Raw genomic sequence first — 16214 nt, 5'->3', positions numbered from 1 at the left:
CTGACAAGGTTACTGGAGTATAACTGGCTTAATGAGCATATAATATTCTAAAGGATAAAAATATAGACAAGGTGAAACAGGTGACTTTGCAGCATTGAGATGGGGGAGATAAAGCAAAAAATTATTATTTTTAACCTATATTCACAAAAAAATGTGAAGGAGTACAACATGGAAAATAAATTAAGAGTTCAAAATGAATATAGCATAGGAATGTGTTTGACTAGAAATTGCAATTACGTTTTGGTGGGTGTTAAAATGTCACGATCTTTTGCTTTATTTTACCGATTTGATTGTGATCATGTACGCCAATCCTGATAACCAGTAACGTTCTCAAACTTAATGTCTGAAAGCCTCATAAAATCTACCTAAAAATTTACCTTATTAGAGCAATTTATGAAACTTAAGGAAAAAAAAAAAAGTAAGAACTGTATCTTCGGTCCTTGGACCCCTTACTTTTTTTTCCTTAAACTTTTTATCTTGAAATATTTTCAAACTTACAGAACAGTTGCAAAAAGAATACAACCCCCACATAGAGAACTCCAACATAACACCACCTATCTGGATATGCAGATCCATCAATTTTAACATGCGGACACATTTGCCAAATCATTCTATAATCTATTTATCAATTTTCTAAATATTTGAGAGTGGGTTGTATACATCATGCTCCTTGCACACTTAATACTGCCATGCACATTCCTAGGAACAAGGATATGCACTCATGTAACCACTTTAACTGCAGTTATCAAGTTCAAGAACTTTAGCATTGGTATAAAGCATACAGCCTATATTCCAATTTTTCCATATGTCCCAAGAATGTCCTTTTGATGCCCCTCACTTGTGGGTAACATGTGTGGAGGGCTTGCATGGAACAGGCACTGCGTGAAGTTCCTTGGCCCGTCCAACCTTCCCAACACCCCAGCTGGGCATCCTGCAGAGAGGGCTGGAGTCACCCACTGGCATGAGTCCCAGCTCTCCATCCTGCTGGCTGTGTGACTTTGGACAAGTTATCTCCCTCCCTGAGCCTCAGTTGCTCCATAAGTAAAATGGGAAAAAGAGTAACACCGATCTCACTCAGTGTGTAGGGAGCATTCACCGAGATCATGGGTATAAAACACAGTACCTGGCATAATTAATAATCAATAATCATATTATGATTATATTGTCCCCACTTTACAGATGAGCTTTAGCAGAAAGTAGGGTCAAAGTGTGAGCCCAGGCCCGCTTGGTAGCACAAGGCTCCCTGCCAATGGGGGCTCCATCATGGCTGCTGCCCAATCCCACCTCCTCTCCAGGGGATGAAAACACAGGTACTTCCATGTGCATCTTCAGTTTCAGTCCAGGTCACTCACAGAATCATAAAAGATCTGGGCTGAAGCACAAGGCCATGTAGGTTGTGCATTCCACCCCTCTGTGGGCACCATTCCCATTATAGTCTATATGAATGGGGATTCCTGGGTTTGTGCAGTGCACAACCTGCACAGCTATACATGGCAGCCCTGAAGAGGTAATTTGCTTATGTGGTAGCTCATGTTTCCAACAGTATCTCCCATCCCACATACTCATTTGCAATGTGACCTCGTCATTCTCCCATCAAGAGGTGGAAATCTATTTCTGCCTCCCCTTGAAGCTGGTCTTTGGCCAATATAATGTGGCAGAAATAACATTTTGAGACTTCCAACCCAGGCATTAAGAAGGTTTGACATGTGGAAGAAATGGAGATGTCCTTATATAGACAGTGGCGATGGTGCCCAATACATAAATATGTGACTATACGAGGAACCAACAATTGTTTACTTAGGATGGAATGTATGGTGTGTGAACAAAATCATCTCAAAAGAAATGGGTTGATGAAGAAACCATGAGGGCACTATATTGAGTGAAATAAGACAGACACATAAAGGCAAATATTGCAGGGTCTCACCGATATGAACTAATTCTAATATGTAAACTCATAGACATGAGATATAAGTTACCAGGATATAGAAATGAGGCCAAAGAATGGGGAGCAGTTGCTTATTATGAGCAGAATGTTCAACTAGGGTGAACGTAAATGTTTGGAAATGGACAGGGGTGATGGTAGCATGTTGTGAGAATAACTAACAGTGCTGAAAGGTGTGTGAAGGTAGTGGAAAGGGTGAGCTCAGAGTCACACATGTCACCAGAAAGAAAGCTGGAGGTTAAAAGATAGGAATGTATAAAACAGTGAATCTTGTGGTGGACAATGTCCGTGATTAACTGTACAAATATTAGAAATCTCTCTCACGAACTAGAACAAATGTATGTCACTATAACTAGAAGTTAATAATAGAGAGGCATATAGGGAAAAATATATACCTATTGCAAACTATATACTACAGTTAGTAGTATTATAACATTCTTTCATCAACAGTAACAAATGTACTATATCAAAACTATGAATCAATAATGGAGGGGGTGTGGTTAGGGGTATGGGAGGATCTGAGTTTCCTTTTTTTTTTGTCTTTATTTCTTTTCTGGAGTAACGAAAATGTTCTAAAAATTAAAAAAAAAATTAATTGTGTTGATGGATGCACAGCTGTATGGTGGTGCCGTGGGCAACTGATTGTACACTTTGGATCTTTGGGTAGTTGTATGGTATCTGAACAATCTCAATTAAAAAAAAAATTAAGCAAAAAAAAAACAAAATTTAACAAAAAAAAAAAAAAAAAAAAAAAAAGAAGGCCTAACAGCCTCCACTTTTATGCCCTTGGGAGCCCTGCACCATTATGTGAGAAGTCTGGCCACCCAACTGCAGAGAGCATGCAGGGAGGCCATGAGGAGAGGGAGGCTCTGAGATTACTGGAGAGAGAGAGAAAGCCAGCTCCCCTCCCCCAGCATCCACGCTGAGCCAGTCCCTAGTCAAACTACAACTGAATGCAGCCAAAGACCAGAGAAGAACCACCCAGATGCCATGAACAAGTAAGTGATTGTTGTTATTTGGAGCCACTACGTTTTGGGCTTTTTTGTTACACGGCAAGGGCTGACCAAAACAGCACATCCCTGGGTTTCCACATTTGGGCACTCTATGCGTAGACCCCGTGTGGATGGGTACCCAGAAGAGTGGCTATCAGGAAAGGCCACCTCTCCCTTGGGGCACCTCTCCTGTGGTCAAAAACGTGGTCCCCTGGGGTCACACATCTGTCTGTGGGTTTCTCAGAATCTCCTCCCCATTGCCCTCCACTGACCTTTTCCTTCCACATCCCCAGAGGTCAGCTGGCCTGGGCCACACCAGAGACACCTCCCCCTTCGCCCTTCAAAGCCAGACACAGTTAGGAAGAAGAAATTAAGGTTTCTGGAGGAGATAAAATAGTACTGTGCTTCAACACTGTGGATGTGAGTGATCCTAGTGAATGTGTGCTTGGCAGCGGTTGAGATGGGAAAGTTTCCACAGTTTAAAAAAAAAAAAAAAAAAGAGCAACTAAAGGGACCATGACAATTAAATGCAATACATGATCCTGGATTGGATCTAATAACGGAGGAGAAAAGGCTCCAAAGGACATTTTTTGAGACATAACGAAAAAATTAGAATATAGACTAAAAGCTTTATATCAATATTAAAGTTTTAAACTTGATAACTATACTTAAGGTGGTTACATAAGTGAATATCCTTGTTCTTAGGAAATGTATATGGAAGTATTATGTGTTCAAGGAGTGGATACAAGCTATTCTCAAATGTGCAGAAAATGGATAAATAAACAGATGGACAGACAGATATGGCAAAATATTAAAATTGGTGGATCTGAGTATCTTGTGTGGGTAGACTGGAGTTCTCTGTATGGGTTTTCTATTGTTTTTGCAACTGTCCTGTACATTTGAAATTATTTCAAAATAAAAATTTTAAAGGAAAAAAATCATATTGCACTTTTTCTAAGCATAACGGCTTCTCTTTCCTCTTGTTTTTACTCTCTCCTCCTATGTCACTCTTTGGCTCAACAAATATACAATGAATGCTTTCGACAGCAATGAACAAGATGGAGCTGGTTTCTGTACTCACACTCTTTACAGTCCAGCCACTGGGTCTAATGGCCGCCTTAACTTCCTCCCATCTTGGCTTCTGTGTGCCACTCCTCCCATCTCCACCCTTTGTACCCAAGCTGGCCTTGTGACTTGCCTCGACCAACAGAATACAGTGGAAGTGACAAAGTGCTAGTCCTCTGCCTAGGCTCCGAGAGGCCTGGAAGCTTCGGCTTTCAATATCCGGGAACCCCGAGCTATTGCATAAAGAGGTCTGGATTTGATGCTACAGAGACCACTTGGAGAGAGAGAAAGAGAGACACCTGGCCATGTCCCAGCTGTTCCCACCATCACATTTGAGGCACCAGACATGTGCATAAGGCTGTCCTGCACCTCCAGCCCCAGACAAGCTCCAGGCAACTGCAACTGTACGAGTGACCCCGAGCAAGACCAGGAGCAGAACTGCTCAACTGAGCAGACTCAGGAGTTACAGTTGATCCCCCTTATGCAAACTGACCTACTTGCTAAAATTTTCGTGTAACCCCAAAATCAACACTCATAGCTCTTTGCCAGTTACGTGCAAACACGTGCAGAATGGAGAAAAAACTGAGTTGCCCAACACACGTTTCCAGCTGAGGTTACACAAGGTGGATACTCTGCTTTCCGGTTTTAACTCTCACACTGTAAACAAGTGTCCTTTTCACAGTATATATAATGCCAGGTTTTTCACATCTCTGTGCTTCTTGTTGGTGATTTTGCTGTTTAAAATAGCCCCCAGCGTAGTGCCGAAGTGCTGTCTAGTGTTGCTAAGTGCAAGAAGACAGTGACATGCCTCACGCCAAAAATACGGGTGTGATAAGCTTCATTCAAGCCTGAGTTACAGTGCCATCGGCCATGAATTCAATGTTAATGGATCAACAATACATATTAAATAAGGTGCCTTTAAACAGAAACACATATCAAACTCAGGTATTTATTGATTGCCTGATGACCACGTTGTGACCAGAGGCTCATAGAACCTAACCCCGTGTGTCCCCTTGGAGAAAAGTTCTGTGTGAGCCAATTCAGTTTTCATGGCAACCGTACAGAACATAACTACCACAAAGAATTGGTTGTACATGGTTGTTTTATGCCATTAAGTTTTGGGGTGGTTTGTTAAAAGCAATAAATAACTGAAACAATGTATTTCCTGTAATGCACTTACAATCATTTGTAGAACACCATCAGATGTCTATATACAAAGATAGATGATAAATGGAAAAATAAAAAGGAGGAAGAAAAGAAAGGAGGGAACAGGGAGGGAGGAAATTCACTTTGAGGGCTCCTCTCTTCTTTCCATCCTGCATTCATTCAATAAATATTATTAAGCCCCACTATATGCCAGGCACCATTCTAGTAGCTGAGGAGAGAATAGACAAAAATCTCTGCCCTCATGGGATTTACATACTCATGGGGGAGACAGCCCATAAAACATATGCTCTATGGGATGATGAGTGCCACGGGGAAAAGTGAAGCAGGGGAGGAGATAAGGAGCACCCAGGGTGGGGGGGGGGGTGTTGCCATGGAAACGGGATAATGCAGCAGATGCTGCCTCTGGAGTGTGGCATCTCTACCCACCTCTGGCACCAGCACAACTGCTGGGCAGTCCCCCGGGGACGTGGTGGAGGGCACCCACTACGCCTCTTTCTCCTTTCTGCCCCAGCCCTTCTGGGAGGTCATGGGCACCCACCTAGGCAGTGTGCAAGGAGAGCTGGGAGGGGCAGAGGCCACCAGGACAGCCCTCGCCAATGAGGGACGGGAGCTGCTGGGTCCGTGCTCCAGCCTGGCAGTTCCCAGGAGGCCCCGGAAGAGTGGAGCACCAACCCACCCCACCAGTCTTAGATGGAGGCTCCCTTCTTCCCCCTCTCCAACTCCCCCCACTCTTGCTTCCCAGAACAACCTCCTAAGTACACTACCTGCACCCAGGACCTTGTCTTGGCTTCTGCTTTCGGAGGCCCCAAATGAAGGCAGCTGTGCCAGGAAGGCTTTACTGAAGAGGTGACATTCAAGCAAAGACTCAAGGAGGCAAGATGCACAGCTGCCTTATTCTCCATCTCCAGGGTCTCCACTGACCTGGAGAACAGAGCTTGGCAAGGCCTAGGGTATTTTGTCTAGCGGGTAACCCTCTTGCAACTGTCAAGTTCCTTGACGGGTGACACAGGGTAATTCTTTGAAAACCAGTGATGTCAAATGTTAAGGAGGATACGCAGAAAGCACCCAAGAGGAATTTCCTCCGATGCTGGTCTGGGATTAAAGCCACACCTTCGCCCTCGTCTCCTTGCTCTCACCACTTCATGGCTCCTGGCCTGGCTTCCGGTTGCAGCTACCTTGAATTTTGTTTTTCTTTTTTTTTCTTTTTTTTGCATTTCTGGATGTCAAAGGTCACTTTACTTGTCAGTGTAACAGTCCAGAAGTGCCAGGGAATTAGCTTCCCCAGCTCCCAACAGCCCTCATTCAATGACTGATAGGAGGCGGTTTATAAACACCCCAGCTGCTTCCCCCTCAGGGGGAAGGATTCTGCGGTGCTTGTTTCCCACCAGCACCCAGTTTCCCCTGCGGGGTTCAGCTCCAGCCCCCCACACTGGCAGCTGGTTTGGGAAGTCATCCTTCAGACGGCTTCCCCACTCCATACTGGTGTTCCCTGCCACTGTCATCTCCCCGATAAATGACTCCCTGCCTCGAAGTCGTCTTCTTGGGGAATCCTAAACTAAGAAATCCCCTATCTTTGAACACAGGTATAGACACACATGTGCGCACGCACACACGCGCGCACACACACAAACTGACACGTTTACAACCAACATCCCCAAATGTGATGCTGGGTCATCACACTCCTGGCCAGGATGGCACACCTTTGAGGAGCACCTCAAGGTGTTTGATGCAAACAAAACAAAACAAAACAAAACAAAACAAAGCCCTGCCTATGCCACTCAGGGCTGCTGTCCTCAGTGCGGATAAACCAGATCGGCCTCCTACAGGCAAGGCTTTTCCTTCCCTTGGGCGCCCCACTTCATCCTCCCCACACTATTAGCCAGCACCCCGTGGGCGGGGGTCAAACAGTCACACAGAGACAGAGCCTGGCCCGTGGATGGGGGGCTCCCCAAGAAGCCAACTGCATTCCCTGGGCTGGCAGGGGAAAGGAGGAAATCTAGCAACTTGTCGGAAAAACATCCGTAGATCATTCCGTTTGCTATTCCTCATGCTGTTTCCCCCAAACCAATTTCTAAAAGTCAAAATGACTAATAGCTTCATACTCCGGACAATTATTCTTTTTATTAAACAACCTGGCATCAATTACTGAGGCTCCCAGGATGGGAGTGGTTACACGGATTTATACATATGGTAAGATCTCATAGAACTCTACACCAAAAGAAAAAAAGAAATAAGGAGGGAAGGGAAGGGAAGGGAAGGGAATGAGGAAGGAAGGAAAGAAGGAAGGAAGCAAGGAAGGAAGGAAGCAAGGAAGGAAGGAAGGAAGGAAGATATGTGCAGAAACCAATGAAATCTGCATAAGGCCTGTAGTTCAGTTAAAAGCATTCAACCAGTTTCCCGGCGTTGATTATGTACTATGGTTGCATCCAGTGCTATCTGTGAGGGCAGCTAGATGAAGTACACGGAAATTCTCACTACTACTTTCGCAACTTCTTGTGAGTCTAAAATTATTTCAAAAGAAAAAGTTTAAAAAGAAAATGCAAAAATAAATAAATAAAAAAAAGTCTTTAAAAACAGAAAGGAAAGCGCTCCCAGGGGAGACGCGGCGCCCGCCCTTACCTGAGAGCTGGGAAGCAGCGCCTTCCACCAGTGCCCGCCCTTCACCAGGTCGACCTCGCACAGAGGCACGGACACTTTCCCGATGACGCAGTGGCGGGAGAACTTATCAAAATCCACCACGGTGAGGAGCAGGGTCCTCCTCTGGGCCTCCAGGAAGGGGATCTCGAAGGTGTAGCGCTCCTCAAACACGGGCTTCTGCGTCTTGCGCTTGACGCCCGTCTGCTTGGAGTTCTTCTGGTCCGGCAGGAGGCAGATCTTCACGTAAGGGTTCGAGTGCGCCATGTCCTGGCGCGAGCCGTCGTAGGAGACGGGGGGCGGCAGGTCCCGGGCCTCGATCACCCGCACGGCGAGGTGGTTGTGCAGCAGGTCGTACTGGGTGCTGAAGTGCAGCATGCCCAGCTGGTACCTGGATAAGATCTCCTCGTCCGTCAGAGCATCCACGTCGTCGCTGCTGGAATCGAGCGAGTAGAGCCGGGGCTCGAACTTCCTGAAGTAGTCGTCGGGGGTGTAGGTCCGTCTCAGCACCGAAGGCTGGATGGGCTCCTTCTTGGCGCTGAGAATGCCGAACTCAATGGGTTTAATATCGACGAGTGGGGAGCTGGGTCGTCTCGACTCCAGACCTAAACAGCCGGGCCGGGAACGACAGTTAATACCAACATGGATCTCCCCGATTCTCGCGCTGCGCACACAGCTTCAAAAGGCTCTTTACGTCTTCTCGCCACACCTCGAAATGTCACTCATTCTACGATAGGCAATAGCCTCACCCTCATCCCGGCAGCTAAGGCACTTGCTGAGTGCCTTGTGTACAATAACTCCCCGTGAGGGATTACATAATTACCATCCTCTGCATTTGACAGACGAGGAAACAGAAATTTTCGGTAACTTGCCTAAGGTCCCATAGCCAGGAAGTGGCAGAGCCACGGTTGAAGCCCAGCTGTCACCCCCACGTGGGGCCAGACCACCTGGATCGAATTCTAACCCAGCTACTTACTGTCCATGTGACCCAGGCACATTATTTCAACACCCTGGGACTCAGTTTCCCCATCTGTAAAATAGATTCTACCTCAGAGGACTGTGGTAATGATTCACTGAGCCAGCAGAGGGAAAGGGCTCAAAACAGAGTGGCCACACATTACAAGCTCAATAAATGGAAAACATGGTACTTCTTCAAGGATCATATTCAAGCTCATCTCTTACAAGCAGGCAGCCTCTTCTCTCTCCATTGACCCACATAACCCATTGCCCCCAACTCCATCACTGTAATCTCTGCTTATTCCTCTCATGGCATTCTTGTTAATCGCCCAAACATCTGTCTTGCCAGGTAAAATCGCAAGCCTCTTCCCTGGTACGTGGGAGGCAGTCTGATAAATGCTCGCTCAGTGGAAATCATCTGTGTTAGAATGGGGCACGAGCCTCAGAGATCATCTGGGCCACTGCACTCTGCTAGAAATAATAATGCAAGCCACAAACGCAAGCCGCGTATGCAATTTAAAATTTTCTAGCAGCCATGATGAAAAGAGACAGGTGAAATTAATTATAATGGTATCTGTTATCTGGCCTGATATATCCAAAATATTATCATTTCAACACGTACTCAATAATAAAAAAATTTAGTGAGACAAATTCTTTGACTTCTTTTTTTCATACTGTCTTCAAAATCCAGTGTGCATTTTAGACTTACGGCACATCTGGATTCAGCCCAGGCCTGAAAGTCCAACATGGCTGGTGGCTGCTGGGCCGGACCATGCAGGCCAAAACCAAGCCTTTCATTTTACAGATGGAAAGACTGAGGTCCAGAGGGGTCGGCCGCCCCTTCGTTTCATGATTTCAAGCCCTTGAATTCTCCACTTCCTTTTTCCTTCCCCATCTGCTCCCAGGAAAGGTCAGACACCAATCATTTCCACCCGAGTGGATAGGTTTTGTGAATTTTAAGCTCTCTGTTAAGAGAATTTCAGACATCAGCTAAGTGGGAAAGCAGACATATTTTTGTGGGATGAAGGGAGGTTGGGAGTTTGGGGGCTTTATCCCCCTCCCTTCCCCTCCTACCCAAGTCAGATCAATAAGTCAAACACATAATTATATGATAGAGTAGACAGACTGGGTGGGTGATCTTTGGGCCAAATTTGGCTCATGGATACTTTGGGGGGGGGTGTTAGGGGGGTTGAAAATAGGGAAATTTCATATGAAAATCCATATTGCCAGTTTCTCCTTAGAAAGATGACACAATACTGGGATCACATTCCCCCATGACAACCAATGGGAGACTATGGCAGCCACCCCTTCTTTCCAATTGGCCACTGTCTCCACCCCACCCTAGTATCCCTGACACTGAGGCCAAAGGTCAGCTGTCATTTGTCACTGCATCAGGGTGGGGTTTTATCACTATCACACACTCTGCACTCACTGACAATCCACCAGATCCCCCAAAACACTTGAGTCTGCAACAATGGCTGATAATATGGTAACACTCGCCTTTTGGGGGTTGAAACAATATATGCTGACATCATCGATCAGTGGAGCCAATTGGATCAAACTGGCCATTGGGAAAAGCAAGTATCAATCCAATTGATGGCTCTGGGCTGAACCCAGCAGAAAACAGGTGCCATGTACCCCTGTGCCACATGTCATTCTCTCGCTGTCACCCTTGTCTCCTGGGCTGTCATCCCCCTTCCCTTTACATCTCTCCTTGGGGATGCTGATGAGTCTGGGAAAGCCGTCTCTCTTCATTTCTCCTGGGGACCCCGCAAATGGGCTTTTAATTCACTGACCCTGGATGGCAGCCGAGCAGCACAGGCTTGCTCCAGCCGGGAACCCCAGAGAGAAGCACTTACTTGAAACCCTCCGGGTCAGGCTGTACGTGGATTTGGACGTGTCTGAGGATGAGCGCCTCTGATCTGGGGAGCTGGTCCGTGGGGTCAGTGGGACTTCGCTGGCTGTGTGGACAGAGTCACTGTCCTTGTCACTGCTCCGACTGGCCATCCTGTAGGAGGGGGAGAGCTCTCAATGGCTGCCAAGGAATTCCCAGGGACTGGCATCTCTGTCCCTTGGAGGATGGACCCATGATGAAACAGCTTTGGGAGGCACTTTATGCAAACTTGGAATCATGCAAATTCGAGAGTGTGGTATCCTTAAACTCTCAACTACGTCTTTGTGGGCAAAGTGTGAAGTGATCCGAATGAATATTCTCCAACTTAGAACAATCTGTCAAAATCTGCATAATGCCCAAAGTGGGGCTGCGGGGAAGGATCTGTAAACTTACTTGGGCTATTGCCACATGGTGGCGCCACTCTGGCAAAGCAAAGACACAACCAGTTGTATATATGCACCCTAACTTGTGCAAGTACCCTGCTATTTCAACAGTCACTGTGTCTATAATTTAACACCTTTTAAAAATATCCTATAACAATGTCACTCAAGGGTTCTTTGAGTGGCAGGGCTAGGGCTACAAAAATCGCCAAGAATCACTGATTTAAGGACAGACATTTGATGTGATAAAACAACTGAGAATTCGCAGCAGCTAAGACTTAGTGTGTGCCTCCGGGTGAAGATGGAAAAATACAAGAAAATAAAAAGCACTGTTGGGGGTGGGGGGCAGGGGACAGGGACCCAACAACACAATACAGGGGAGTGGTGACAAACGTAACCTCTGGGTTTGAATCTTGATGGGCGAACTTGGGCAAGTCCCGCCCCCTCTCTGTGCCTCTGTTTCTCTTTCTGTAAAATGGGGATAATAATAGCATCCTCCTGGTGTGGTTGCTGCAAACCCCAGATGAGGTTAACACAGGAAATGCTTAGAATACTGCCTCGTATGCAGCAGGCAAGTAGCTCAGTACATCTCAGCTGATAGTATTAAAACGGTATGGCTTTAATGTTTCCTAATCCTTAGAAGACTAGGTAAGGATGCAAGGGGGGAGGGAAAGGAGGGGGACAGAAGCTGGTGAGGCAACTGTGAGGTGGATGCTGCTAATATTGCACCCCTAAGCTCTAATGGCTGTAGATTTATGCCTTCCGAGACTGCAAACCCCTAATCTGATATTTAAGCCTGTACGGAAACCAGTCTTGATAAATGCAGGTTTTGAATTCTGTGAGGTCTTCAGATGCATCCTGTGCAAGAAATAGAAGGGTCATAGCCAGGACAAAGTCCGGGCATGTTTAAGGGGGAAATGCCCATGTTTCCTTGCCTCCTGCCCCTGATCTGTAAAAGGTGAATGCAGCAGATGAAATGGGGGAGGGGGAACCCCTAAATAGGACCATAGCATATCCATCAGTCTTCTTTCTTCTTAAATGAAAATGGCACCATCTTTCAAGGACGGCAGGATGAGAACCAGAGGGCCACCAAGTACCTCCACCTGCACAGCCCTGCTCCTCAGCTGCCACACCTCCACCGGGGCCACCTTCAACTCTGAGATCCCATCCAACCTTCAAGGATCACTTGGAAGCCTTGGTTGAGTCCTCTCAGAACCACGTACCTCCACCCGGGCCTCCCTGGTCTCCCTCCAGCACTCCAAGCCACACTGTTCCCTCTGCCCGCAAGGCCCTGCCCACCCCCCCTGCTTGTCCAGTTCCTGCCCATCACTCAGGTCTCAGCTCCAGTGGCCGCTCCTTAGAGAGGCCCCTGCGCTGCTCCCCCAACACCTGCCCCCACCTCCGTCGTTTCCTATCCCTGCACCTTCCTGCCTCCTTTCCCAGCACGGCCTGTAACCCATCATTGGCTTGTCTTCTGCTGGGCTGTGGCTCCCAGCAGACGGGGACCGTGTCTCACTCACTGGGGCCCATCTTGCCCTAGCACAGTGCCCGGCACATGTGGCTGCTCCATATCCAGAGTCTCAGTAATGAATGAATGAGCATTCCCTCCGTGTGCTCTTCTCTGATTGACCTTGTGTCCTTGTGTCGCAGGTATTGTGCGCGTCTTACTATGCCCTCTTATCGGCAGGATCTGTCCCGATTATGATCAAAGGCACCAGGCCCTGAGCAACTACTATGTGCCAGGCTCTGGGCTAAATGCTCAGAATGAACCACCTCACTTCGCCCCTGACACAATCCCAGAGTTGAGCGCTATGAACCAGCCCCGTCTTCCCAGACAGGGAAATTGAAGCGGGCGGAGGGAGGGGCAGGAGTCCACCTTGCACCACCATCAAATGGCAGAATCCCAACTGAGGCCAGACTCCGGAGAGCACGCCCCACACCACTGAGCACGGCCTGTAACAGCTCTGCATGCAGTGGGTGCTCAACGCATGCTTGTTGGCCAAACAACTTGACTTTAATTCACTCTACAGTGAGGGTCTTCCGAACATTGACCCCACAGGAGCCAGTTGGATTGTAATTTTCTGACCCTCACTAGACCAGCCCAGACAAATAAAGCTGGGGGGAGGGGGTTATATGACGGGAGCATATGTGACAGTTATTGGTGTGTCCCCCAAGATTACATGCAGTGCGCATATAAAGGACCAGCTCATGGCCGCATGCCACCCTGCAGAGAAGCAAGTCTCTGAGTTCTCAGCTCAGATGTCACAGAAGGAACAGCACTGCAAAGCCCATACACTTGACATTTCTACTCCCTGCCTGTTTGATAACATGCAACTGCCCACTTGGTAAATAAATCTGGGGAGAGTACAAGCTGTCAATGTGCTTTTTGAAGGGTTGAACCCATCTCCCCTTTACAGATTTCTCTTACAATTTTGCATTATGTTGAGTGTCAAAAATGTGGTAAGTGCTGCCCAGGGTGATGCAGGGGAGATGTGGTTTGTCTTGGGAAGTAGGAAGATCATGTACAGTTGTTCAGGCTGTGGACCACACAACTCTAGTCAGCACCACTCACAATGACCACTGTGTGAATGCACCCCCCTGGAGTTGTGTGGAGCAGTGGCATTGATGGGGAGGTGCCAGTTCACGTTTCTGCTGGTATCAAAACAAAAGAAGTGTCTGTCCAGAGTGTCCCAACCCCCTTACCCTCAGAAAGAGCCCCCTTTCACAAAGGGTCAGCAGCCAGAGCCCAACCATCCTCCAATTCAGTGTTAGAACCTGGGCCGTGCATCTATACCACTCAACAGCTGGATATCTGGGGACAAACAGGTGCCTGATTATGATTTTCAAGGTCTATCAGGGTCTCCACTGGTACAGAAGAAAATCCATATTCGTTAATCGGGTACTCAAAACCCTACACAACCTGAGCTTGCAGGCTCATTTCCCATGATCCCCCCCGCCCCCACCCCACTCTTCTCAGACATCGTGGCCATCTGTGGGATTAGCTTGCCTCAGTCCATTCCCTCCTCTCAGGTCAGAGCACCCAAACTGGCTTCTACAGGGATCAGCAAACTATGGCCTCTGTGGGCCAAATCCGCTGCCTGTTTTTGTAAACCAAGGGTTATTAGAACATTGTCACTCCCATAGTCAAGTGATTAGCATTTGACCCAAACCAGGACACTGAGAACCTTTCCTGAGTTTTTCCTGCCATTAAGAATGAGGCAAAGCTAGTCAAATGTAAGCATCAAGCTGGCACATGGAGAAAGCAAGCCTAAGAATGAAACCAACACAGAAAAAGAAAAAGAAAAAGAGGGAGATTGATGAAGCTCCAATGACATCATGTAATCCCCTGGATCCAGCTATGCCTGAAGCCATCATCCATGAGTGTTTCTATAACAAGAGTCTAAGTGCACTGGGATGACTGGATTTATCTCTTGTACCAAAATTCAAATCCCCTGGGCATGACAACAGGACCCTATATGGCCCTGAATGTACCATACTGCCTGGCACATGGTGGGTACTCAAGAAACACCTACCAAATAAACTGACATTCACTTTTCACGTGGATGATTGGCACTTCCAGGATTCAGTTTCTGCCTGTAGGTCAGTCAACAACTCTTGTTTTGAATGAACAAGGTAAAGCCAAATCCCTGCCCTCCTATAGCTGTCATTCTGGTGAGCACTGCTTTAAATTCACCAGATGGGCTAAGCCAAACTCCTCCACCAGGAAATGGAAATTATTTCTTGAAGAATGAGTTGGTTTCAGCAACACATGCACCTGTAGGAGTCAGGCTACAACCCATGACGGATGGAAGAGTTCCTTAGCATTGCTTTGCTCTCAGCTGAATGAATCTCTATCGATACCTAATCAGGATAGAAACGAACACACCCAGAGCCCTTCCCAGGCACCAGGCACCGTGCTGAGTGCATCTGTGCATATCTTTTTTCAACTGAGGTGAAATTCACATAACATAAAATGAACCATTTAAAAATGTACAATTCAGTGGCATTTGGTCCATTCCCAAGGCTGTGCAAATGGTCATCTCTATCAAGTTGCAAAACCTTTACATCACCCCCAAAGGAGACCCCATACCCATCAAGCAGTCACTCTCCACTCCCCTCTCCCCCACTCCTCAACAACCACTAATCTGTCTCCAGCCTCTCTGGATTGACCTCTTCTAGACCTCATTTACTCCTGACAATAACCCTGTAAGGGAAATACTATTATTATTCCCAATTTATGGAGAAGGAAACTGAGGCTGAAATGAGGTAAAAAGAATCACTTACATTGATGATTATCAATAAGATGTCAAGCCCTTGTAAGTACGTCTCCAAATATTAATTCCTTCTTGAAAATTTTTATTGTGGTAACATATATATACACATAAAATTGCCATTTTAACCATTTTTAAGTTTGCAATTCAGTGGCATTAATTATATTCACAATGTTGTGCTGCCATCACCACCATCCATTACCAGAACTTTTTCATCACCTCCAACAGCACCTCTGCAATAACTCCCCATTCCCAGTTCCTGGTGGCCCTGTAACCTCTACTCTATTTTCTGTGATATACTAAATTCATTTAATTCCCCCCAACAACCCAATGACACAAGCACACTATTATTTTTATCATTCCCATTTTACAGATGGGAAATCGAGGCACAGAGAGATCAAGCAACTTGCCCAAGGCCACAGAACTAGAAGATTGTAGCCAAAATACGATTTGAACTCAGATCCCCTGACACAGAGAGCGAGCACTTGGCCACACTGCTATGGAAATACTCGATACTTGTTTCTAAGAAGAGAAAATGAGAGGACCCAGGATGATCCCCAACCTGGAGGCTCAAACGGGGCCCCGGCAGCTTCTTAAATCTCAGCACATGGATTTAGCTGAGACAGCACCGGGTCTCGGGCTGTGGGCCCTGGCACCCTCTCCGTCTCTAGGCCTCCCACGCTGTGTGTACCTCGAGACACTGCACTCAGTGACTTCAAGCTCTTCCCGGTGCTGGCTGTCTTGAATCTACCCAGACTCTGACCACGTTCCTCCCCCAGCCAGAGAGAGAGGTGGACCAGACACGTGGCTGAGAAGCCTCAAAACTGCGTTCCCAAAATATCTGAGCGACTGGCAGATGGAGATGTTGTATGCAGGCGCGGGAGGAGAACGAATTGGAAATAAAATGAAAGA

General features: G+C 46.9%; 1 protein-coding gene across 10 annotated transcripts in view; it reads right to left on the bottom strand.

Moving 5' to 3' along the window:
- The window catches only part of SYT17 (synaptotagmin 17), an 88765-nt gene that overhangs the window by 67096 nt on the left and 5455 nt on the right, over positions 1-16214 (bottom strand). For all 10 annotated transcript variants that reach the window (XM_037815277.1, XM_037815280.1, XM_037815282.1 and 7 more), the window contains 2 exons: positions 10617-10765; positions 7786-8405 (listed from right to left, as the gene is read on the bottom strand). In XM_037815277.1, the coding sequence (XP_037671205.1) occupies positions 7786-8405; positions 10617-10764 (768 nt within the window). In that variant the 5' untranslated portion in view covers position 10765. The remainder of the gene's footprint in view (positions 1-7785; positions 8406-10616; positions 10766-16214) is intronic.

This window comes from Choloepus didactylus, chromosome 21, assembly GCF_015220235.1.
Source record: "Choloepus didactylus isolate mChoDid1 chromosome 21, mChoDid1.pri, whole genome shotgun sequence".
Lineage (NCBI taxonomy): Eukaryota > Metazoa > Chordata > Mammalia > Pilosa > Megalonychidae > Choloepus > Choloepus didactylus.
The sequence above is the reverse complement of the archived record's forward strand: the minus strand, read 5'-3'. Positions and strand labels throughout refer to the sequence as shown.